The sequence below is a fragment of the Balaenoptera acutorostrata genome, chromosome 2 (genome assembly GCF_949987535.1).
Source record: "Balaenoptera acutorostrata chromosome 2, mBalAcu1.1, whole genome shotgun sequence".
In the NCBI taxonomy this organism is placed as follows: domain Eukaryota; kingdom Metazoa; phylum Chordata; class Mammalia; order Artiodactyla; family Balaenopteridae; genus Balaenoptera; species Balaenoptera acutorostrata.
The window spans coordinates 76,307,371-76,332,866 of record NC_080065.1 but is presented as its reverse complement, the minus strand read 5'-3'; the positions used below and the strand labels follow the sequence as shown (position 1 = coordinate 76,332,866).

Genomic DNA, 25,496 nt, shown 5'->3' with positions numbered 1-25,496 from the left:
CGTTTATGAAAATTCATCTGCTTAGACTTTCTATATCTACTATTTACCTATTAGGGTCAATTTCATATAGATGTTTACATTCATTTGTCTAGATACGTACAAAGTAATCTCTTAAAATTTTATACTTTCTCTTTTAATGGTTCTTTCTTGCTTGTTCTTATTTTGTGAGGTTATTTTTTGTTGCTTTTTAAAAAACTTATTCATCAGTTCTACTGTTTTTCTGGCTTTTAACTAATTTCCTTTTGCTTTAGTTTTTACTAATTTAGGAAAGATTTATGCAAACATGAAAGCAAAAACCATAAAAGATTGATAAATCTGGACTCTCCAGTTTCTTCTCTTTGGTCTATTTGTCTATCCCAGAGCCAATATCATACTGTCACATTTACCTGTGCTACATATTATCTTAAGTTTAGTTAGGGAAGGGCACCCTCCATTCTTCTTTGTGAGTTTCCGAGACTATTCTTGGTCTTTTGCATTTCCATATGGATTTAAGAATCAGCCTGTCAATTCTCTTCCACCTCTCCATCCCTCCTTCCAGGGAAAAAGAGTTCAGAGTTTGACAGATAAATGCTCCTTGGCTCTGGTTACACTGCATTCACAGTGAAATTCTGTGCTCAGATTAACTGGGAGGAAGGTACAGCCAGGATTCCCTCCAAGAGGCTCTGTGTTCCACATTTCAGAGCCTGAAGTTCTGTGGGTAAGACGCCGCCACTGGATCATTTTAAGCAGGGGGTGGCATAACGAGATCTTCCTTATAGAAGAATAACCCTACTTAGTGGCACGGATACTGGACAGAAAAGGGAAAAGACTTGGAGTGGGAATATCAGTTAAAAGACCATCCAAGGAAAGATGATGGAGGCACTGATTGTCACAGCCATGACAGAGTAGGAGGAACAGAGAGGGTATTTAAAAGGGAAAACTGACTAAACTCAGTTGTCAAATATATGCAAGAGTTACAGAATGGGTAGAGATGGGGATGACACCCAGATGTCTGGCTCGGTTAACTGGTTTTGCCCGCAGTCAGGGGAGGATATGTCAAGAAAAGAGCAGTTTTAAGGGCGGGATGTAGGTAGTGTCTGAATTAAATTTCAGACATCTTGGGGTGGGGTGTGTGTGTGTGTGTGTGTGTGTGTGTGTGATTTTTCTCCATGGTGCATATGATTTCAAAAAATTCAGAAAATCAAACAAAGACAAATTAGAGAAAATCTACAGGAGTCCTGATGACGATTATACCTCATCAAAATGAAGTGTCCCATTCAAAGGACTGAGATCATCTTTAGCCATCTCATCTATGGTCCACTGAAGTCGGATGGCTCCTTTTCCTCCTTGGGACCGGACAACTGTCAATGTCACATACGAATCAGGGTCATCAGACAGAAGGGATTCATCAACCATTACCTGAAAAAAAGAAAATCCAGTAAGGTTAAAAACAAAAAAAAAGAGCGAAAAGCAGCAGGAAGAACAAACAGAATCTCATTTCTCTTCTCAATGACTGCAATTTTTGAATTTAGAACTCTAATCACAGCATGTTACAATCATGTGGCAGAAAAAAAATGTTTCACCAAATCCCATTCCCTTTTTGCCCTAGACACTGAGCTACTTGGCATTTCCTAGCCCCTTTTGCAATTAGGTGGAGCTTGTGACTGAATTCTGGCCAAAAGAATACAGGCAGAAGTGAAGTATGCTAATCATAGTCTGGCCATCAACTTCCCACACAATCTTCCACATTCCCTCTTTCTCCATTTGCTGGATGACTAGAGGAGGACAGAGTCACAGATGGAGAGACTCTGGTGCCTGAGATGCCAGTTGGAGAAGAGGTGTCCATAAGACCCCAACTAGGAACACTGATGTAGGACTTTTGCATAAAGAAGAAATAAACTCTTATTATATTAAGGAACTGAGATTTGGGGGTTCTTTTTATGGCAGTCAGGCTCCCCACATAATACAGACCTAATATGAATTACACATATTGACTCTGTGAAGCAAAGTCCAAACTGAGCCTATACTATGCACTTGTTATGTAAATACAAAAATATAACACAATGCTTTCCATTTTCAAGAAAGACACTTAACGAGTGTATAATTCAATCTTGTTGGGTTCTTTTTTCATGAGATGCTGCATTGGTGCCAAGAGTAGGGATTTGGAGCCAACTGATACTTGTTGAGGTTCTATTATGTGTCAGTTCTTGCACATACTTTATCTTATTTAAGCCTCACAAAAACTCTAAGAAAGCTGAGGAGCACAGATATACATGTATTTGGAGAAAAGGAGCCTGGGATTTAGTTCAGATGTTTTGACTCCACACGCAGTGCTGTTCAAAGCACTCCTCAGACACCAGAAATATCAAGTAAGAAAAAAGCAAAGTGAGAAAGAAAAAAAATCCATTATAAACAAACTGCGTATATAAGCCCTTTTCGTTTCCATAGATAATAATATTCTAGTTTCAGTTTCACAAGCATATTTCCAGGAGTCTCTGTGATTCCCAGTGTTTTGGTATACTCAGCACATTGCCCTGTGAGAAGCTTATTAATTTTGACAGATTAATACCAATAATCCTTTCTCAGTGTTCTTCAGTTCTGAATATAATCTGTCTCACCAAATAATGCTACCAGAATGTTCACTATGCGCACAATATTGTGTATCTTAGATACAGGTTAAAAGATAAACTCCAAGTTATCAAGAGCTATTGGCTATAAGAAAGATAGGATACAAGGAAAGTAGCCACAAAGGGCTGAGCCACAAGCTACTACTAATATTATCAACAATTAAAACAGCAATTGACACCTATTGAGGGTAAAGCCCAATTATATGTGCTTTACATGTATCAACTCACTCCTCACAACAAGGGTTTGGGTACCTTAAATCTTACTTTTAGACTATAAGACAAGTTGGAAATCTGAGGCTATTACAGTAAGACAGTAGTTCCCAGATCAAGGATGCACTAAAGTTATTGCGGTAAGGTTTACGACAGTAGTTAAGATAGAATGAATAAACAGAAATTATTTACGAATAGTAGCATAACTCTTTCATTTTCTCAAAAGGTGAGAGAAACCTGTAAATATACCATCCAATGGCTAAGTCCAAAAGTGTGACAAAGTTAAAAGCAAAAACATTATTATAACATTTCATCAGTTGGAGGTTGGACTACTTAAACCCTGAACATTTTATCTAACCTCAGAAGGTAATAGAGAATACATTTTTAGTACATTTAATACATTTTCTAAAAATAAATTTCATACTTGTATATATTAAAATATTTCTCTGCATATATGCAAAGAAGGCCTGGATGGAAATATGACAAAATACTAGTGATATCTATCTTAGAGCAATAATATTATGGGTACTTTTACTCTTTTCTTTATACATATTGTATTTTCCAGACTTTTTAGGTTGCCTAGAAAACATTCACAGCTACTTTTGTGAATCTACCACTCTTTACAGACACTTATTTCTGCTCATTCCTTTCTCAAGGAAGAAAAAGAGTCTCAAATAGGCTACAGCAGTAGAAGGGTTCTGTTCCTTTTATAGTTTCCATTTTTTTATGAAGTTGAAATTTCAATGGTCAAATAATTAGGCAATTATTAGGGTTTATCTAAATTTTGGAGCATCTAGGAAGCCCAGCCCTGATAGGCAAGTTGCAGGTCTAGCCTTGCATCCACTGAACAGTAAAGACAATAGGCATTAGAACAATTTGCTATTATTTAAAATGATCTATGGTGAATTACTGATTACCTATAAGTGATTAAATAAAGGGAATGGTGACAAAGGAGCCAGAAAAGTTGCTGTGTCTATCGAAATTATCTAAATATTTGTATGATTATTTAATCTTGAAATTTCCTTTGAAAGGTAAAGTCATAATGATGATGATATAATCATTATGTCATAATAATTATGATATAGTTTATAACACTTCATTGTATAGTTAAGGTAGAAAGATAATTTTGTACTAGCCAAAGCTTCTTTTTCTCTCTCAGGGGTTGAACCAATAATAATTAGGCTCACTCTTGCAGTTCTTAGAAGTAGGCAGCCAATGAGAAGTAAGAGGGGAGAGAGAGAGAAGAAACACAGAGAAACACAGGAGCTGGGGTGACTGTAGTGTTTTGTTCAATATAAATCAAGATAGAGGGCCTGAAAGGTGGGGAATATAAATCCCTCCTCAGCTAAATCCATTCCTGGGGTGTAAAACCGGAGCATGACAGAATCTTGCCTTGTAACCAGGATGGCAGCCTGGTAGCAGAGCCGGTACAGAACAGCATGTATAGACAAAAAGTACCTCGTAGTCTATTACACCCCTTTGTAACTGCCTGATGTTAAGAGCTCTCACTACTATCAAACTGTGTGCACAGGTTAGCAGATTGGCCCCTAATTCAACAGCCAACTCAAAAGAGAAAAGAACTGCAAGTAAAGAGTAATGCAGAGTTTTTTTTAAAAAAGAAAAAGACCTTTCTACTATAAATTACACGAAAAATTAGCCTAGGGGAAGGCACCCCTTTCCTGATATATTTCACTTACAGTCTTTTCTTCAAATCCAAACACTCCAAATGGAGAATCATTCTGTGGAATAACAACAGTTATCACAACATCTTCTCCAAGTCTGCCACCTCCAGCCACCCTGATTAAGGAAATATTGAATATCTCCACGAGTTCAAATTCAGCATCATCAATTATGGTGATTTCTATCACTGCAATAACCTATAAAAGAAAAGAAGGAAAGAAGGAAAAGAGGGAGGGAGAGAAGGAAAAAGGGAGGGAGAGAGGCAGAGAGGGTAAAATGTAATAGCAACTTTTGATCGCATACATTTTAACTTTTTAGTTGAAACTTAGAAACATAGTACCAAAGAAAAAAGCAGGAACTTTTGCCTGTGGTGTTCATAATACTATTTTAAAGTCAGGGAATTCCCTGGCGGCCCAGGGGTTAGGACTCTGTGCTCTCACTGCCGAGGGCCTGGGTTCAATCCTTGGTCAGGGAACTAAGATCCCAGAAGCCGTGCAGTGCGGCCAAAAATATTCTATAAAAATTTAAAAATTAAAAAAAAAAAAGTCATATATTTATAGTATTTCAAAGTCAAAACTTTTCAGTCTATTGTTTCCAAGAGAAAGGAAATTATACATGTAATAAAATATAGGATAATTTATAGATTCAAAAAACCAATGAAGGCTTATTCTTTTTTTTTTTTTTTTTAAGAATTGTTTAATTTTATTTATTTATTTATTTTTGGCTGTGTTGGGTCATCGTTTCTGTGCGTGGGCTTTCTCTAGTTGCGGTGAGTGGGGACCACTCTTCATCGCGGTGCGTGGGCCTCTCACTGTCGCGGCCTCTCTTGTTGTGGAGCACCAGCTCCAGACGTGCAGGCTCAGTAGTTGTGGCTCACGGGCCTAGCTGCTCCGTGACATGTGGGATCTTCCCAGACCAGGGCTCGAACCCGTGTCCCCTGCATTGGCAGGCAGATTCTCAACCACTGCGCCACCAGGGAAGCCCTGAAGGCTTATTCTTGAAGAAAAATATTTAAAATGTCATGCAGGCTCCAATAACCATTGCACAAACATAAATTTTAGTATACTTAGCATTAATACGACCTGATATAAAATGGTACCATATAAATTATTACTGTCTTCTGTAACTAGAATAAATCCCTTCGGTTTCAAATTACTGTTCTTGTAGGGAAAAAGACAGGCAGGAAGAAAACCCAAATTTCATGTTTTCATAACTTTGTGATCAGGAGTTCATTCATCTGTCTGGATCTATGTTAAAAGTTTTTATAACTTATAAATGAGTAAAACTTTGGCCCAGCTTGTGATTTCACTATTAGTCATAAAAATATCCCAGCTGTATGTCCATATTTAAAATATTTTTCTGTATCCCAAAGGGAAATGACACAGACATTTATCAAAAAATGAAGTTTTCCTACCTAAATCCACCTTTAATATAATAACAGAGAAAAGTGAGAAATCTAGACGTCACATTCAAAGAAAGAGAAACCTGAACAAAATCAAATGCTAAAATATAAGCTTGTCAAAATGCTGCACCTCAAATCAGTACTGTAGAACACAGAATACTTTCCCTACAGGATGTTAAATTTAAGAATGATGATGATCTTAAGGGTGCTGCTAAGTGATGGGACTTTTAACTTCATGAAAAGAATAAAGTCCTGATAATATAAAGTTGGAAGGTTACTTCAATGAAAAATCAATTTATTTGTTTCTACTTTTAACATGAAAATCTGCATTTCCCCTCCTTTTAGTAGGAAATGTTTTAAAGTCTTAAATTTGTTAAAATCTCATGATTTCAAATATTAACAATAGACCTTTATGTGTAGGAAAATCTAGATCTGTATGCTTATCTTTTAGCAGTATTTACTATCCCCTTAACGACAACTAATAAGTTGATGCCCACTGTGCAAATCTGTGCAGGCAAAATCAGACTGCATGTAAATAGATACTGCTATTTGAAGTTACTAACATTTTCATGGTTGTTCACATGCTTTTTCCACTTACTGATTTAAAAATTTATCACAACACTTTATTCTTACATATTGCAAAATGCCCAGTTCACAAGCTTACAATTCTTAAGGAATATTTTGTAATTTTTAAGATTGGTTGGCCCAAATCTAGAATACTGTTTTTCAATTTTTTCCAGTTTTAACTACTTTGTTCCTTTTCTATCATTTTAGTGTTTTTTAATTGTAAAAAAAATCTTTGGGTAATAATAAATGTACATAATAATAAATGTCTTTAGTAATAAATGCATACACTTTTACTGCAAATCCTAAAAAAATTTTATATTTATAATCATTAAGAAATAAATAGAATAAAAGAACCTGAAGTTCATAGGAATAGTCTAGTTCATCAGGCAGTATTTTATACATTCTTAGGCACTTCCAAGCCAGTTATTATCATTTTACAACTTCTATTTAAAATAGAGTAAGGTGGGGAATTTCAGAGACGGTAAGATTCTTGCCTATTTATATTCTCTTCCCCTGTCCATTAAAAAATTATACATTAACTAATGATATCTCTGTTGGCTTGACATGGAAATTTAGAATTTAATACATTCAGCAATCACTACTACACATTCATTTGGTGGATGCCTATAAAATGTTTCAAGTACAACCAAAAAATGTTAATATGTCCATAACTAGCATACTTGTCTATCTGCAAATTCAAGAATCCCGTGAGATGGAGTAAAGTCTTCCAGGCCAGCACTGTCCAGTGTTGCTTTCCAATAAACAGTTACTGCCCCAAAGCTTCCAGCCAGCCGGATTACAGGAACTTGAAGAATGTTCAGGGGTGGAGGTACCTCATAGGCAGTAATAACTCCACCAACATCCTTTAAATAAAGAATATAAGTTAAAATGCAAGACAAAAGTAACTCATATAAGTCATCACTTTCTAAATTTATTATTTCTACTATTAGTTCTTATACTTCACTCTTCAAAGTAGAAATCAATAGTTGACTATAAGTATGCATATTCGGTCTTCAGAACTCTTACATTTAAATGTAATGTAAATAAACTTGCTTAATCCTTTGTTCTAACTCAAAGAGGACTAAGAATTAGTCTATAAGAAAAACTTTTAAGATGGGCATTTATTAATACCTACAAGAAAAGTCAATTATTTTTCAGAAAATAAATGACACTGGCCAAATCAGCAGGTACAAGCTTTTGTTATTACTATAAATATGTGAAAGTTCCTCTCACTCTGGTAACATGAAACTTAAAAATTCCTCTGGGATCATCATTTTCTTCAATCATTATCTCAACTATTTCCATCCCAGGCCTCCGCACACTTGGCTGTCCTGCAGAGAAGTGAGAGTTCACCAGGTACACCTCAGTGATGTTGACAATAAACCCTTCCTCCAGCTCGGCGGCATCATCCTGGGGGTAAGGAACAGGGGGAGGGGAGAGAGACGGTGTTTCATTTTTTTAAATATATTGAATTTGCATTGGATAGACAATATTTTTCAGTAAAGAATGACTGTCCACAGGCATGGGCAGCTCTACCACACATATAAAAAAAGATTCCTTTTCATATTTTAGTACATCCCCACTGACAACTTCAGAATCTTAGGGGATATTCAAGCTTATCGGTGGTGTTTCAATGGAAGCCACATACTCATGAGCAAGTAAAATAATTTTTTAAAAGTATCTATTCTACAATTTTGACCCCATCCTACTGAATATGTTTTACATATATAACATCCCCTCAATTTAGGAGAAACTGGTAAATGCTACATACATCTTAAAAAGTGAAAGCTCTGGACTTGTAAATCTAATTATAATCCTATATTTTAATTAACTTTTTAAAAATTGTTACCTTATTTTTCAATAGGTAATAAAAAATTTCAAAAGATAGAAAGAATACCTAGTGAAAAGGAAAGGAAACCTCCGCTCTGCCCCATCCCTTGCATCTTTCCAGAATGTCCTCTCCAGAAGCCACTATTACCTAATACCACTAATACCACTATTACCACTATTAATAACACTAATATTATTATACAATATTATATTCATTTAATAGGATATGATAATAATATTATATGTAGGACTATAATATATAAATACAATATTTAATTATATATTAGTGATAATACTATTAACAAATTTCAGTTTCTTGGGCATCACTACAGACGTATATACACATTCTCTTTAGACAAAGGAGAGAAAGAGAGCGAGAGCACTAAATCCAGATCTAAACCCCATCTGAAGACTAATCTTAATTCAAGTGATTGTATCATGGAATGAAAACATTGTCCTATAAAACCAATAATAAAAATAACCATATTGACTTGGGTATTTTATTCATTCAATCATTAGTTGAAAACAACTAACAAAGCAACAGAATAGAGGATCCAACCAGACACATAATCAATCCAGATTCAATGCTTCAAAGTTCATTCAAACAATATTCCAGTTCAAAAATAAATATAAACAACTAATACACTTGTTATTTTATCTTTCAGTTATTAAATAGTCATTCCTTATTAAATATTAGGGTGGGTGGGAGCATTAGAGTACATGTATCTTTATATTTAAAAAGCACCCTTTTTAAAGATTTTACCTTTAAGAGCATCACATTTTTATCTTCAAGAGTATTTTCCTTTATTTTACATCACATTCATTGCAGCCTTAGACTCACCGGCAAAATGGCAACTTTGACATAAGTTTCTTTTATGTTTTCTTTCATTATTATCATTGTTTCTTGTAGCACATAATCTTCATTCTCAGTGGCTTGATTACTGACGTGCAGTAAGAAATTGGGTTTAGCTACCAACTGAACGGCTATGTCTCCAAGTAGTCCTTTATTTCGAACAATTTGTAACTGAAGAGTGGTGATGTTCTCTGTGAGACAGACATGCCTTAAGTAAGTAAGCTTTTCTATTTGCTGTTGATGCTATTCCAAGCACTTAGGATAGAATGCTCTGCACTACCCCTTTCAGACAGGTAAAAAAGAGAGGTAAAATAAAGACAATGTATACTCCCAAGGAGTATTTAGTGTTTTATCCACCTTGTCTCCAAAGTTGTGCTGAGAATCACCACACGCTGTTAGCATTATATCCCAGTTCTAAACCCTCACTTCTGGTACTCTAATTCACTCTCCTATGTTGCACATGTCATGCACTTTAACAGAAACTGCTGAAAATCTTAGGAAAGTGCATACCTGCTGGTTGAGCAGAGGGGCTAATTACAAATGCTAGGAAGATTCTTGGAAAATGAAAAATTAAGCACAGAGTCATCATTTAATAACTAATCATTGGAAGAAGAGCAATTTCGTTCTTACAGTAAAGGTGGCTATCACAAAGTTCAAAGTATTTCCCAGCACGTATTTTTTATTTCATTTCTTAGATTTTTAAAATTTAATTTGCTATATAAATGAAAAAACTGCTTGTCAATTTCCCTGCCAGTCTGTGAATTTCTAATGACCAAATACCGTGTCTTTGTTTGCAGAACACATAGCACAATTTCTGGTACTTACTAGGTGCTTCAAAAATGATTGTTGAATGGATAAATGAACAGATCATTTTATTTTAAGATTGTTCTTTCTATTCCGATATATACAGATATATAAAGACTTAGATGCATAATTACACGTCGTTTTTTTCCATCAACTATTTAAATAAAAGGTCCTTGAAAGATGTCCATGTTCCTATCTGAAAATTTTAGAGCCTTCACATATTCTTAATACATATATATTATATATAACCTTTTATTCAAATAAGTCAAATGACCTTTATCTATAAAAATCTATTTATTCTACAGTTGATAAGAATAGTCATTTAGACAAAGATGTCAACACTAAGCTCAAAGGAAACAGGAAAAGAGGCACTGATCACTTACGCTTCACAGAAAAAATATTATTCTAATTACTGCTTTGGGTTAAATAATTAACACCTCGAGTACCACATGCATTTCTCTGTGCTGCTCATTGTTTTCTATAACTATTGAAAATCTATAGCGGAGAAATCTGAGTGAGGAAAGAGAGCAGATATATCAAAAATGAAAAAGAGAAAGTAAAATAAAAACCAAACACTTCTACTACAATGATTTACTAAAATATTATTATTTCTATTATGATAGTAATGTCTCAAAAAGTAAAAGTATTTCATATAGCCATATCACTGTGTAATGACATGGTCAGAAAATTTAATAAAGACAAACAAAAAGTAAAAAAGGATTGAGTATGACCTGTCAAACTGAAAAATATCATGTAAAAAGAAACTTACATCCCTAGTAAATATTAGAATTAAGTCATCCAATAAAACTTACTAGAACCTGAAAAATATTTAACAAGATTTACCTTTAGGCTCTGCTACTCTAACGAAGAGAGACTCAGCATGCCAGCCCACCAAGCCATAGGGTGAGTCATTGGGCAGAGTGGTTATCACAGACTTGTTTCTTTTCTGATCAATAGTAGCACCTTTTGATGGGTCCTCAACCCCTTCTGTGATAATACGGATGAGTGTTACAATCACAATCTCTGACAACTCTGGTAGGTCATCAGCAAGAACAGTCAGAGTAATTGTAGACAGTGCCTGGCCTTCAGAAAATGAAATCTAAAATTTTAAAGAAAGAAGATTTTATTTATATTCTACTTATCACTGTACAGTAAGAATATCAAAAGGTTAGATTATCTTTTAATATCGACCATACCTTAAATAATGAGATATTTAAGCAATATAATATGATCCTACAAATCAATCAAATGCCTTTCACATGAGAAGTAGAAGACTGTTAGGAAAAAGAAAAAGTAAACCACTGCTAAAACTTAGCTAATAAAACATGTAGCTGAACTGTCCTATCCTGAAACCTACCTTCTTAATAAAATATTGAGTACATACTCTTTCTGGAAATTTAAGTCCTGGATACCATATATAAAAATCTAAAAACATAAAAGCAGGCAGCATATAGTTTAAACATTTTTCTCAACAGAACTTTTGCTAAGAGTGCTACTTCCCTCACCTAAACTCTGAATAGATGTATTATTTAACAATGAATCAATCAAAATAGAAATAGAGAGAGAAAGATAGGCAGAAATACAAATCAGAGTCTCTCTCTCCTCCTGTGTCTCCACTGTCTGAAGAGTCAAACCTAAATTTGCTAAAAGCGTCTGAAGTCCTTTCTGATAGGGCTTCTGTCTGCTTCTTGAATGTCATTTCCCTTTTTTCCCCATCTCAGACTTTATTCTCTAGTAATAGGGATACAAACTATTTACAACAATTCAAACTAGCATTACAGGCCTATTTTGCTGACACTCATCTCTCTACCTAGAGAAGGCACTTCAGGATGTAAACGCAAGAGCTTTATTAATAAAATCAGGAGTCAGAAAACTACTGCCCTTTGGTCAAATCCATTTTTTATAAATTAAGTTTTATTGGAAAACAGAAAAGGTCATTTGATAACATACTGTCTATTGCTTCCCTTGTGCTACAAGGGCAAAGCTGATAGCTGGGAAAGAGAACATATAGCCCTCAACGTCTAAAATATTTACTATCTGGCCCTTTACAGAACTTACTGACCTTTGGATAAGATAATTCTCTTCCAAAATACAGTCCAGGGCTTCCCTGGGGGCGCAGTGGTTAAGAATCTGCCTGCCAATGCGGGGACACGGGTTCGAGCCCTGGTCTGGGAAGATCCCACATGCCGCAGAGCAACTAAGCCCGTGTGCCACAACTACTGAGCCTGCGCTCTAGAGCCCACAAGCCACAACTACTGAGCCTGTGCGCCACAACTACTGAAGCCCTCATGCCAAGAGCCCATGCTCTGCAACAAGAGAGGCCACCACAATGAGAAGCCCGCACACTGCAACGAAGAGTAGCCCCTGCTCGCCACAACTAGAGAAAGCCCGTGCACAGCAACAAAGACCCAATGTAGCCAAAAATAAATAAAATAAAATAAATAAATACATTTTTAAAAAATACAGTCCATACCTAAGATACTATTGTGTATTTAAATTAGAAATAATTTTAATCATGCTTATATAAGAAATATTAATTGGGGAAACATATTATAATTCAGAACACACAGAACCTGAGAGAGAGAACTTACAGTTTTGGTAGCTTGAATACAGTAAATATTCACTGCAAGAAAATTTGCCATAATATTCTTAAGACACTGAAGCTTCAATCACCTTTCAAATGATACAGAAACCAAGAAATGATGAACCATAATATACACCCATCCTTTTTAGAGACAATTCCACGAGGGGTCTTTTAAAAGCACTCTTCAGAGAAGCATTTCGGCCAAATATACAGATTAATCTATGAAACCCAAGACAAGTCAAGGAACCCATCTTCCAGTTAGGAACTAAAGTCCCCTTGAATCCTCACTTTGTTAGTCATTTACTTCTCTGGCCCATTCTGAGTCCATTCTTGAACCTGTGCCACAATTGTCTTCTACCCTCCAACAGTAGATAATGTGATCCTCTGTCCAGATCCCTTTGTGGGACTGATGCACGCATCCCCCAGCTGCTGGGAATAACAGCTTCTGTATTTCTCACTGGGAACTGTCCTTAGCTGCAGCAAACTATTTCACCCCAGGTTATGCCTCAACCAAAAGATGACCAGAGGTCAAGGACAGCTAAAACAGGATGCAACATTATATCCTCTCGCCCCAACTGGAAACAAGTCCAAAGGACAAGCTCAGCTCCAAAACTCAACCTCAGGGACAACTGTCCCTGTGGATCAACTTCTCCCTCTGCACATGACTGCCTTCCTCACTTCCTTATACGTGCTCTTCCCAATGAACTTTTGGCCCACAACTCTCAATCTCAGAGTCTATTTATAGGAAACTCAACCTACATCACTCAGCAACTCTGGTCTACTTTTCCATACTTCTGGTTATTTCACTGGACTTGTTCCCTATTTACTGCTTCTATTCTACCCAAATCTCGAAACCACATTTCCAGCCCCAGCTGGATTAGTTTTATCTTTCTGACAGTGTAATACATCCATAATTTGGCCAACCAGTGTATTGAATCTCAAAAGGGATGGTGTTTTTACAGACAATTTTGGTATTATAGGGAAAAAAGAAAAATCACAACAATAAAACTAACCTTAACTTGTATCCCTCTCTATGGTGATTAGGAGGAATCCAATGCTGACATGGTCAAACTCAAACACTTCACCCACAAGACAGGGTTTGGTCTCATGCATCAATAGTAACCATAATTTAAAAGTGACTCTCCTATAATTTCGTAAATTACATACCACTCCTGAGGTAGGAAATACATCACTAATACTTCTGTCAGCTTCCCACGCTACAGTTATACGACCATATGTTCCTTTTAAGCGTTCAACGTTCAAGGTTACTAGGCTATCTTGCTCCATTTCCTCCACCTGTTTATATAATGAATTCTGAAAAATACACAGGAAGTCATAAGGGGTTATTTGAAATCATCTAGGCAGACTTTTAGGTCATGCTATTATGCATTTGCAAACTTCACAGTACTAAGCAACATGACATATTATGTAAAAAACAATATTTAAAAAACAGTAACATAGGATGACCAAGATTTTACTTTAAAACATGCATGTCTGAATAAGTAAAAGACTAAGTTAAAGTAAATGAAAAGGTTAATTTTTATAGGATTTTTTTCCAGGTTCTATATTTTTCAAATTTTCGTCAATAAACATACTATTTTTATACTCAGAAAGCATCCACATTTTTAAAAGGAGTATACATAGCATGTAAATAGCTTATACAACAGAAGTGTCATAGAGAGAGTCAGGAGAAGAGAGAAATCTTCTTCCTCCCCTATGTTAAGCTCTGGCAATCCCTCTAGGTCTTTGTTTGCTGTTTGTAAAATAAGTGTTTGGCTTATGTGGTCCCCAAGGACCCATCCAAATGTAATGACATCATGAGAAGCAGTGAGCTCTTTCTGATCATTTACAAAAGTCTCTTATCCTTAAATTCATATCCTCTGAAACGTTTCTATAGGCTGTGATGTTTCCATGGATGATGTTTCATTCTTAGCTCATGGTCTTTACCACTGTTTTTCCTGCCAGAACGATCCTTTTCCCTCATGTAAGAATCTCTTACTCTCTTCTTCTTCTCACCTATACTTCTGAGCCTCTTTCCTTTGTTCCAAACTGATTTCTGCCTCTGTATGACTATAACATTCTTTGCCCAAGGCCTGCAACTTCTCTTGCCAGCCATTTAATGAACGCTTCCTCAAAATTAATACTCCAAAAAATCCCTTCTTACAATAACCTTTGTTTCTCCATAGGCAATACAGCAAGAACACAGAGTACAAAGATTTTTAAAAATCTTTCCAGTAAGATTTTTCTCGTCTTTTTATTTACTTTTACTTAATCTAAAAAAAGACTCCTCCATTAATTTCTTAAATGAAATAAAGAAATTTCATTTAAGCTTATGTAAGCTTCCAGTTAGAATGCTAATTTGAGGAGATATCCAATCCTATAGTGTTTTACACAGCATTTTAACACATTGTTACAGATGTTACATAGTAGTAAAATCTTGCTCAAGGCAATCACACATTCCAACAGAAAATGCTTTGATTTTAAAATATGCATATAATTTGTTCACAAAAGACAATGCCTTTTAAAAAAAAAAAAGAAAATGCTTTTTAAAAAGAGAAGCCTCTCTCAGGCTTCATGCCATCTGTTAACAAGGATTAGTAAAATGAGGATTAATACAGCCAGAAAATATTCAAGAGATTCTCAACATCTACTAAGTCTCATCTTGGAACCAGGCTGTCCAGACACGAGAGGCCTGTATTGAGGAATTTTCCTGAATGGATTGAAGAAACCTAGGATACTATCTATTGGCAAGGATCAGACCACGGTGACTTCGTGTCTCTAGAACAGTTGTGAAACAGGCTTCATAAAGCGCGATCTGTGCTTAAACAGTTGAGGAACAGAATGTACTCCCCATCTGCAGCACAGCTTCTGGTGAGAAGATGAGGCTGAGCTGCACAGCATTTGGGTTCTGCCCCAGGAGCCCCAGCTCTGCCCTCCATAGTTGTATGAGATCCTGAGAAGGCCCCGTGAGTCTTCTGTTTCCTCCCCTGCATAATGACGGGCTCACAGGAAGCACCTACAGTGTGCCAGGCACTTGCCTGGTTCAGGGAAAGCTGCGAGGAAAGCAGTATGCCAGCTCTCATACTCTTTAATTCTAGTAAAAAGAAACTGGCAATAGTCAAATCAGGCCATTGTAAGTGCCATAAGGAAGATTAAGGTGTAATGAAGAATGATGGTGGGAGTCACAATTATCAGCAAGAAAAGGCCTTTCTGTAAGATGGCATTTCAGCAGAGAGGAAACAAAGTGAGGAAACAAGTCATGTGAATACCTGGTGGGGAGAGAAGCTGTCTTCTTTCTTTCTAACCCTACCCGCGCAGCTCACATCTTAGAGCTACTCTGTCCTACACAGCAGCTCCTGGCCACATGTGGCTACTGAGCACTTGAAATGTGACCAGTCTTTAAGTGTAAAAATGCATACTGGATTTGAAGACAAAATATGGGAAAAAAAGGATGTGAAATATTTCATAAGTAATTTTACGTTGATTACATGTTGAAACAATAATATTTCAAATATACTGGGTTAAATGAAATATAACATGAAAACTGACTTCATCTGTTTCTTTTTATTTTTTTAATGGGGCTTCTAGAAAACTCAGAATTACCCAGGGGCTCATATTATATTTCTGTTGGGCAGAGGTGCCTCAGAGGAAGCTGACCTGCCTTTGGCTCCAGAGATGGGACAGAGCAGGTAACAGGGTGACCCTACGATCTTTGCAAGGAATTGACTCAGGGTATTAGTAAGTCCAATCTTATCCCCCCAAACTGCTCCTCTTACAGTGGTTGTGTCTTGGTGAAAGGCACATTCCTGCTCCCCATAGCTCTATCATTTACTGCTGAATTACTGCAATAGTCTCCTAGTCTATTTCTGTCCTTGCCCACTTACAATCTAGTCTCATTTCTATGAACAGAATGTCCTTTAAAAGTGCAAGTTGGATCAAATTTCTCTTTTACCCCAGTCCTCCAAAAGCTCCCTGTTTCCCTCACAGGCCAAATTCATGAAAACACTAAGGGGCTCGTGCAGGAAAGAGTTAAGGTAGCAGGCCTGACCGCTATCCTTCAAAAGGTCTACGGGGTTCCTTCTTGGCTGATGTCTGGGAACCTGGATATCGGGAGGGTTCTCACCATCCACAGAACTGATAACCAGCTTCTTGTGCCTGAACTGTTTGTACACACAATGTGGTTGATACTGAACACTCCTTTTCCTTCTGGGACTCTGGAATTTTGTTCTATGCCAGGTACAGGGTGCCTATGTGATCAGCCCCCAGTTAAAACCTTGAGCACTGAGTCTCTAATAAGCTTCCCTGGTCAGCAACACTCACACACGTTATCACAACTCAACTTGACGCTGGGGGAATTGATGTGTGTCCTGTGTGACTCCACTGGGAGAGAAGGCACCTGGTTTCCTCTGGAGTTCACCCATGAGCCTTTTCCCTTGGCTGATCTTGCTTTGTAACCTTTCACTCCAATAAATCAGAGACATGAGAAAGACTAAATGCTGATCCTGTGAGTCGTCCTAGCAAGTCGCTGCAACTGTGGGTGCTGGTGGGGACCCCGACACGGGGCCCTGGCCCTTCATCTCCCCTAGTAACTGGCTTCAGCCACAGTGGCCTTCTCGCTGCACCAGAGGAGCAAGGCTTCACGTTCGGGCCTCTGCCCTTGCTGATGGGTGCCCCTGCCTTGAATGTTCTCCCCCGAGATATGCACAGAACTCCCTCCCTCATCTCCTCCAGGCCTTTGCCCTATGTCATTTGCTCAGCGCAGCCCTCCCTGATTTTTTTGATTTCCCAGCACACAACCTCCACCTCCTCCCTCACTCCCCATCTGCCTTCCCTGTCTAATGTTTCTCCATGGCACTTATTAACATCAGCTATGGTACAGATGTTTCTTTTGTCTTCGCTTATTGTCTGTCTCCCCTTGTCCTCTCTAGAATTTAAGGACCAGGAGGACGGAGATTTTTACTGTTTTATTTTCTAATGTATCTCTAGTATCTGAAACAGCATCTGGTACATGGAAGGTGTTTATTAAATACCTGCTACATGAATGAATAAATGACTGAGTAAGTGGGCTTGTTACCCAGTTCCGGCCAATGAGACATAAGAAGAGGCTTTGGGGAAACTTCCTCCTTACACAGAGAGTCACATAAAGCATCTCTCTCTCTGCTAATGGACATGAACAAGAAAGCAGTAGCCCTAATGATAGCATCAGGTTTCCAACAACAAAACGAAAGGTTAGCTTTCTGCTGGCAAAATAGACAGATGAAAAGAATCTGAGCCATAGTGACACAGCAGAGTATCCAGTCAACCCCAAGCCCACCTTCTCTGTGGACACGCCCTAGGTGTTTCAAGTCAGTTTCAGTTCAGTTTTCCTTATTTGCAGAATATTTCGGAGAAAAACACAAGATACCGGCAGCTGTAATTCTAACTAAGAAATCGTGATACATTTTGCAAATAGGACTAAATGATGCAATATGAAGGTTGTCCTTTTGCTCATTGGTAAAGGAATATGAAGTCTGGGTATGGAAGTCAAACTGGAATAACTGGATAGCTCTCTTTCCTCAGGAGAAAGCATCTCCATGTGTACAGTGCACATACAGTTACAAACATCTTTCTCTCTCTTTCTCTTAATACACAGAAGTAACAAAGGCGTAAAAGGACAGTAATGTATTTGTAGGTGATGTGTGTGACAAGACACAGTGCATAGTGTGTATCTGGAACCTGCTTCACTGTTACCCTCTGGAAACAAGGGTAAGAGCAGAGCCAAACTCCTGGACCAAGGCCAACTGGTAACATTTCAAATTTAATCTTAGGAAAGGAATCAGTACCAAAAAAAAACGTTAAGACAAGTTGACTCGGGCTTCCCTGGTGGCGCAGTGGTTGAGAATCTGCCTGCTAATGCAGGGGACACGGGTTCGAGCCCTGGTCTGGGAAGATCCCACATGCCGCGGAGCAGCTGGGCCCGTGAGCCACGATTGCTGAGCCTGCGCGTCTGGAGCCTGTGCCCCGCAACGGGAGGGGCCGCGATGGAGAAAGGCCCGCGCACCGCGATGAAGAGCGGTCCCCGCACCGCGATGAAGAGTGGCCCCCGCTTGCCGCAACTGGAGAAAGCCCTCGCACGAACCGAAGACCCAATACAGACAAAAATAAATAAATTAATTAATTAAAAAGAAAATCCTTAAAAAAAAAAAAAAAAAAAGACAAGTTGACTCAAGGGTCCATTGTGCAAGTCTGTAAATTTCAATCATCAGTAGAATTCACCTTATAATGCAGAGTTGGGGATGAAGCAGGGAAAGGAAAAGAAGAGAGGCTTAAGATACTCAAAGTATGACTCACTGAGTGCTGATAGAAACTAATAAATAAATACAATGAATAAACCATTTGACGTCTAAGTGTGGAATTTTTACCTGAGCAAATCCAACAACTCCATAGGCATCATCATTAGACAGAATAGTTATTTTTACATAACCATTAATACCAATCTCTGCTCCTCCTTTGGGATTTTTAAGCTGAACTCTGAAGTATTCATCTTCCTCTGGAACTGTATCATCAAGGATATTTACCGCTATTATAGCTTCTTTGTCTCCAGGCTCAAATATCAATTCACCTGAACTAGCATAAGAAGTATATATAAAATAAGTCAACTACAACAAATTAAAGACATATAAATGGTAGATTAATCATAAAATTCTCATAATACTGATTACTATTAAAAGTTTGCAGAAATCACATTTCATAAGTAAAATTTTAATCCAAAATGTTCATATACCACTAATTAACTTGGTAGAATAGATATTAGAAATATGGATAATAACCAAACTTCTGGCTTATTCATAGCTCTTATATTTTGTATATTCTTCCATCACTAGATAAAGACTTAGACGTTAGGTACTATATAAAATTATGGTGAGACAAAGACATTCAGCATAAAATGTTGAACCTACCTAGGAATGAAGTCAGACTGGCTCGAGACATAGGCCAGTTCATATGTGTGTGAGTGGAAGGCTCCCACAAGAGCAATTAAATGCTTGCTTGCATTAAGGGACTTTACTGTAACAGAGGCTGCATCATGAGCAGATGGTGCTTCCAGAATAAAAGAGAATTGATTCAGCTCTGAATTCCAGCAGTAAAGAGCAGACACAGCTTGGCCAACAAGAAGTATGTGGACTAGAGGAAGGAGAGAAAAGGCAGCGAGAATGAAAAGTGAATGTCACCTCACCAGCTCCCCCCAGCAAAACCCTCCCACCTCTCAAAGTTCCATTGTGATTGCTGCAGTAACTAAATATGATTCAATTTCTGAAATAACTAGATATAAATAAACATTTTTAAATACTGTGGAAGGTGCAAGTCAGCCTGACAGTGTACCCACAATCCACTTAATAAAGAAAAAAAAAAAATCACTGGATGATAAAACCCAAATGAATTTTGAACTCTTTTGTATTCATCTTAATATTTATTTATTGGATAGCATGGTAGGATATATTTTTTTTTAACAGCTTTTGGCTGATAGGCTGCATTCTTCTTAATTTTATTTATTTATTTATTTATTTTTGGCTGTGTTGGGTCTTCGTTGCTGTGCGAGGGCTTTCTCTAGTTGTGGTGAGCGGGGGCCACTCTTCATCACGGTGCGCGGGCCTCTCACTATCGCGGACTCTCTTGTTGCGGAGCACAGGCTCCAGACACGCAGGCTCAGTGGTTGTGGCTCACGGGCCTAGCTGCTCCACGGCATGTGGGATCTTCCCAGACCAGGGCTCGAACCCATGTCCCCTGCATTGGCAGGCAGGTTCTCAACCACTGCGTCACCAGGGAAGCCCGGTAGGATATTTTTAAAGTGAAAAAGACTCATAATCCCACCACTAAATGTTTCATTTTTATATTTTCCTTTCCAGTCACCATTCATATGAATTCATAATCGACAGTCTAAATACAAAAAATCTTAATTAAAAAGCTTAATGCTATATTTATAGTATACATTTTATACATATATATAGCTTTATATTTTGCTATATAGCATTCAGATTTATAATTTTAATATACAGATACTAATCTACAGAGTTGATCTTTAAAATATAGTTAATTATTCCCCTACATTGGATGTTTATTGTTGTATTCTATTTAACTTGTGAATATTAATTAGAGACAGCATTCATCATTTTATTTATTTCCACCTGATAAATTCTTAAAGGTGTCCAAAGGATATTAACAAATTTATGATCTTAGAGTATATTCTGCCAATGCTTTCTGAAATGTTAGTAGGAAAGCATACTCTTAATAGTTCAAAGCAATGGCATATATTTATATCTGCAGAAATTAGGAGGGGAAGGGGGCTTACTACTCTGTGTATACCATTAAGCAATCTTCAGACTTAAAACTGGGAAGAAAAGTAGGAAATCATGGAGAAACGTACAAATTCCAGTACTTGGAAAAACACAATGGAATCTGAAGATATCAAATAAGTTTTACTGGGCATTAAAATAACATGTAGAACCAGAAACCATGAGTCTCTTCGAAAATTTTAGCCAATAGGTTGAAATGGAAAATCCCATATCCTTACTCTTAAATATCAAAAACTATTGACAATGTTTATTTATGGTAATTAATTTAAGTACTATTTCAGTTTAGTAAATATTATATAATAAAGATCAAAGAAGATTGTTATTAATAAACTTGCATTTTAAAACTGATAAAACATTTTTCATGAAGTTTTATAAAGTTATGTACATTCAGTAAAGAGCAAACCCCTCAGATGAATCACATCTCTCAAGTTTAAGTGATTCCATAGTCCAACCAAAATCATAAACTAAAGTGTCCTGAACATCACTGATTATTTATCTTAACCCTTGGAGATATACCCTATTCAATTCCTCGCAATCTGATTAGAATGACAAGGCAGCAAATAGATCATCAGACATTCAGAGCAGGACATGTAGGGACTCAAATCTACATATATGTGTGCAGAGAGTACTTTCTCAGAAAACAGACATTCATATTTGTTCAAGATAATATTAGACAGAGAATTTATAAGGGGGAAAAAAAAAACTCCCTAAATCTCTATCTACTCTGGGGAACAGGATTTTTAACTAGTACTGATTACAGAATTCTCTTCCATACAGCAAAACTATTTAAAAAAAAAAAAAAGAAAAAGAAAAAATATCCCAAAGGAAGGAAACTGGATAAGATTATTTAAAAAGTGAGTGTAGACAAAGAAAAGTTCCATGACTAAATGCAAGAGCGAGCATTCCTAACATTTAGAGATCTGGGAATATAAAAAGGAACCAGTAAGAGACAGAGCAACCAGAGAGGGCTGCATGAGAGGCAGTGTCCTCAGGAGAGTGCTGAGTTCCAGAGCCCTGAGATGAAGGGAAGATTCTGACAAACGTTCGAGATACAATACACAGGGCATTACGGAAGGGGAGTTGGGGGAGGTGCGAGTTGAGCATCCAGTCTGGAAATTAGGGCTCATATGGTCTAGAGCACGCATAGACCACATGGGGAAGAGCGTCTCTTTATCCCCAGGGGGCCTGGTCTTCTTAGGATGAGTAAACAGGGATGAAGAGAGTGATGAATTAATACAAATAATCTCCAAAGGCCATGATTTCCAAAGGTAATCGTTTTGATGAAACTTAGAGTGCTCAGGGACTAGGGAGGGAGGGGTGAATTTTTCCAGCAACATACAGAGCTTTGAGGATTAAACGAGATAAAGTAAAGGACTAGAATAGGACCTTGGACATAATAAACATTCAGCATGTGTTAGCTACAGATTTCCATCTTTCCTGACTCCTTTGTCATATATTCTCTTTAAAAAGTGGAATTCAGCAAAACTTGGTTCAAGGCCCCCTTCTCTCATACATACTACACAGTCTCTTTCTAGACAATTTCACCCGTCTGTAGTAAAATGACCCTCTGTACGTATAAAATCTGTAGCTGCGGTCTAGGTTTCTCTTCTAAGCTCCAACCAGTAACACTTATTGGTATCTAAATATCAAGACTCAAAGGCATTTCAAATTATCCCAACAAAACTCATTATCTCTGCCCCCAAAAGCCTGGTTTCCTCCCAGGGATCACCATAATAGTTAAGGGACTACCCCTCATCCATTAGTTGCAGAAATTAGGGCTCATCCTTGATATTCACTCTCTTACCTACCCCCATATGGAATCTATCATCAACTCCCAGGATTTTACTTGAGAGACAGCTTCTGAATTAATCTACTTCTCAGATTTTTCACCTGTATCACCTACCACTTTCCAAGCTCCAGCATGCAAGATCTTCAGTCTGAACTGTGATAAGAGCCTCCAACTTGTCTACAGGCATATTCTCTTACCAGCCTCTAAGCTTTTCTCCCATTGGCAGTCAACATTCCATTTTTAAAACACACACACACATACACACACATACACTAACACTCACTCACTCTCACACACAATATCTGTCTCTGTGTCTGTCTCCCTCTCTCTTTCTCTCTCAGAACCCTTCTCTTTTTCATCTCCTCATTATGTTCTCATAAAAGGCACTGTAATACTTACAGGATAAAGACAATAGCCCTTTAAGTCCCTATCTGGCCTATCTGATTACATCTTCAGTTATACCCTGGACCACTCTCCCCTCACTGCCACACTGGCCTCTTCCTGGTCCTTTGCCACACTCTGACCTCTTCACCCCTGCTGCTCCTTTTGCCTAGAGGCTGCCTCATGCTCAAATCTTTGCCTCATTAACTCCTACTCATCCTATAGTTCACAATTAAATGTTTCTTCCTTAAGAAAGCTTTCTGGGCATCCCTTAGACCAGGTCATTCATCTCCTCTCCATTTCGTGTTATGCAAGTACTTTATTCTTTCATAGCAGTTATCTGTTTGTACCTAAAAACTTACTTGTGTGATTATATATAATGGCCTTCTTCCCTATTAGATGTTAAACTTCTTCAGGGCAAGGACTATACCTGATTTTGCTTACCCTTGTCTCCTTGGGGTCTTCCACTGTGCTGGGCACATAACTGACACTCAGAAATATCTATTAAATAATGAAGGAGAAAAGGGAGAAGGGGAGGCTACGTTTATATGTCTTTACAGTCTCTGTCATATTCATTCTTCCTCTGCCGTTTAAAGAATTCAGTCACTACCCAATAATCTCTGTCAAGCCATTAACCAGAATAAATATGTAATCCTCACAGTCATGGCTCCAATCTAACACATTTAATAAAATATTTGACACATTCAAAATAAGAAAGTCCTTGAATATTATTTACTGCATAATTTCAGCTTTCAGGGGATCTATAATAAGCCATTCTAAATAATTACCTATAATCTTTTCATACTTCTACATCCTCAAGTCACAGAAACAAAAGAAATAAAGAGAACAAGCCTTTGGCAGAATTTTTCACAAATTCTTTTAGAAAGAGTACCTATTTTATTTTTTTAAGCCTTTAAAGAGAATTCTATAACTTCAATTAATGGCCCATTCAGGCAGCACTCTTCATCCTTAAAAACATTCATTAAGCAACTATTTTGAATCATAATAAGTGACTCAAGTAGATGTAGTTAGTCCACTTGAAAACTTGAGGTATAAGGAAAGCAAAAATGATAAAGGCACAAAATTAAAGGACAAGTAAACGAAAACTAAACACATACATGATGAAGGATACATAATTTATTCAGTAAATCAATTGTTGAGTGAATGATAAGAAAGTCACAGAGTTGGAAATCACAGGATAACATCACAGATTTATATGGCCTGTCAGAGGCTGACAACGTAAAGGGAAGTTATTTAAGAAGAGGATGAGCAGAGCAGAGACAGACACAGGACTGTCAGCAGAGTAAACCTGGGGGGGAGGCTGGAAAATGATGTAAGAGTCCAGAGCGAGGGGAGCACGTGGCATGGACATCGGGGAGGACGCAGGGCTGAGCAGGGGGGAGTAGGACACATGGAAGCAAAGTACAATGAGATAAACAATCTACTATGAAAAATGAGGTAAATAACCTCTGAGTCCTGGTCAGCAGTTGAGGTGACTGAAGGTGACAGTGCCTAAAGTTTATAACACCTGATAGAGAAAGCAGCAGTGCGGCACCTAAGAGAAAAACCCAAGAATAGATTCCTGTATTTGTGCGAAATCCTCTACTCTTCTCAACAGCATTTCCTCTGTAGATTTTTAACTTTTGTGAATTGAACTACCCCCATGCATCAACATGTCCTCTTACTAATGTCCTCCTGATTTCAGTCCCTCACCTCTAACCACCCACAAAGCCTTCTCCATTACTCTTGCCCGGACAGCTGCAAACTGCACCCAGCATGTTCTACACACTGAAGCTAGGTGGAGTTGAAAAACACGCCTTGGATCGTCACCTGCCTTTGAAATGCCTTCAAGGATTTCTCTACCTCAGTAATGCTCAGAGTGAGTCCAAGGACCCTTAAGAGTCCTTGAGACCCTCCAAGAAGTTCTGTGAGGTAAAAACTATTTCCCTAATAATACTAAGATGCTGTTTGTCTACTTCACTCTCATTTTCTCATGAGTGCACACTGAGATCTTCCAGAGGCCAGATGACTGATACTACTGAAAAAGGCTGAATTACAGATGCAAACATGAGAATCTAACTATTAAACCAGACATTAAAGAGATCTGCAAAAACAAAAAAGTAATGAAAACCCTTCTCACAAAAGTTTTTGTTTTTAAAATTAAAACGTATGGGGGCTTCCCTGGTGGTGCAGTGGTTAAGAATCCGCCTGCCAATGCAGGGAACACGGGTTCGAGCCCTGGTCCGGGAAGATCCCACATGCCGCGGAGCAACTAAGCCTGTGCGCCACAACTACTGAGCCCACGTGCCACAACTACTGAAGCCTGCACGCCTAGAGCCCATGCTCCACAACAAGAGAAGCCACCACAATGAGAAGCCCGCACACCGCAACGAAGAGTAGCCCCCGCTCGCCGCAACTAGAGAAAGCCTGTGCACAGCAATGAAGACCCAACACAACCAA

At 37.8% G+C, this 25,496-nt stretch overlaps 1 protein-coding gene across 1 annotated transcript in view; it reads right to left on the bottom strand.

Annotated features, from left to right (window-relative positions):
* Positions 1 to 25,496, bottom strand: part of ADGRV1 (adhesion G protein-coupled receptor V1) — a 540,475-nt gene that overhangs the window by 379,600 nt on the left and 135,379 nt on the right. The window contains exons 52-60 of the mRNA XM_057540356.1: positions 19,475 to 19,697; positions 18,938 to 19,142; positions 13,704 to 13,850; positions 10,796 to 11,051; positions 9,137 to 9,339; positions 7,699 to 7,875; positions 7,146 to 7,328; positions 4,514 to 4,693; positions 1,234 to 1,398 (exon numbers count right to left, since the gene is read on the bottom strand). Coding sequence (XP_057396339.1) covers positions 1,234 to 1,398; positions 4,514 to 4,693; positions 7,146 to 7,328; positions 7,699 to 7,875; positions 9,137 to 9,339; positions 10,796 to 11,051; positions 13,704 to 13,850; positions 18,938 to 19,142; positions 19,475 to 19,697 — 1,739 coding nt within the window. The remainder of the gene's footprint in view (positions 1 to 1,233; positions 1,399 to 4,513; positions 4,694 to 7,145; positions 7,329 to 7,698; positions 7,876 to 9,136; positions 9,340 to 10,795; positions 11,052 to 13,703; positions 13,851 to 18,937; positions 19,143 to 19,474; positions 19,698 to 25,496) is intronic.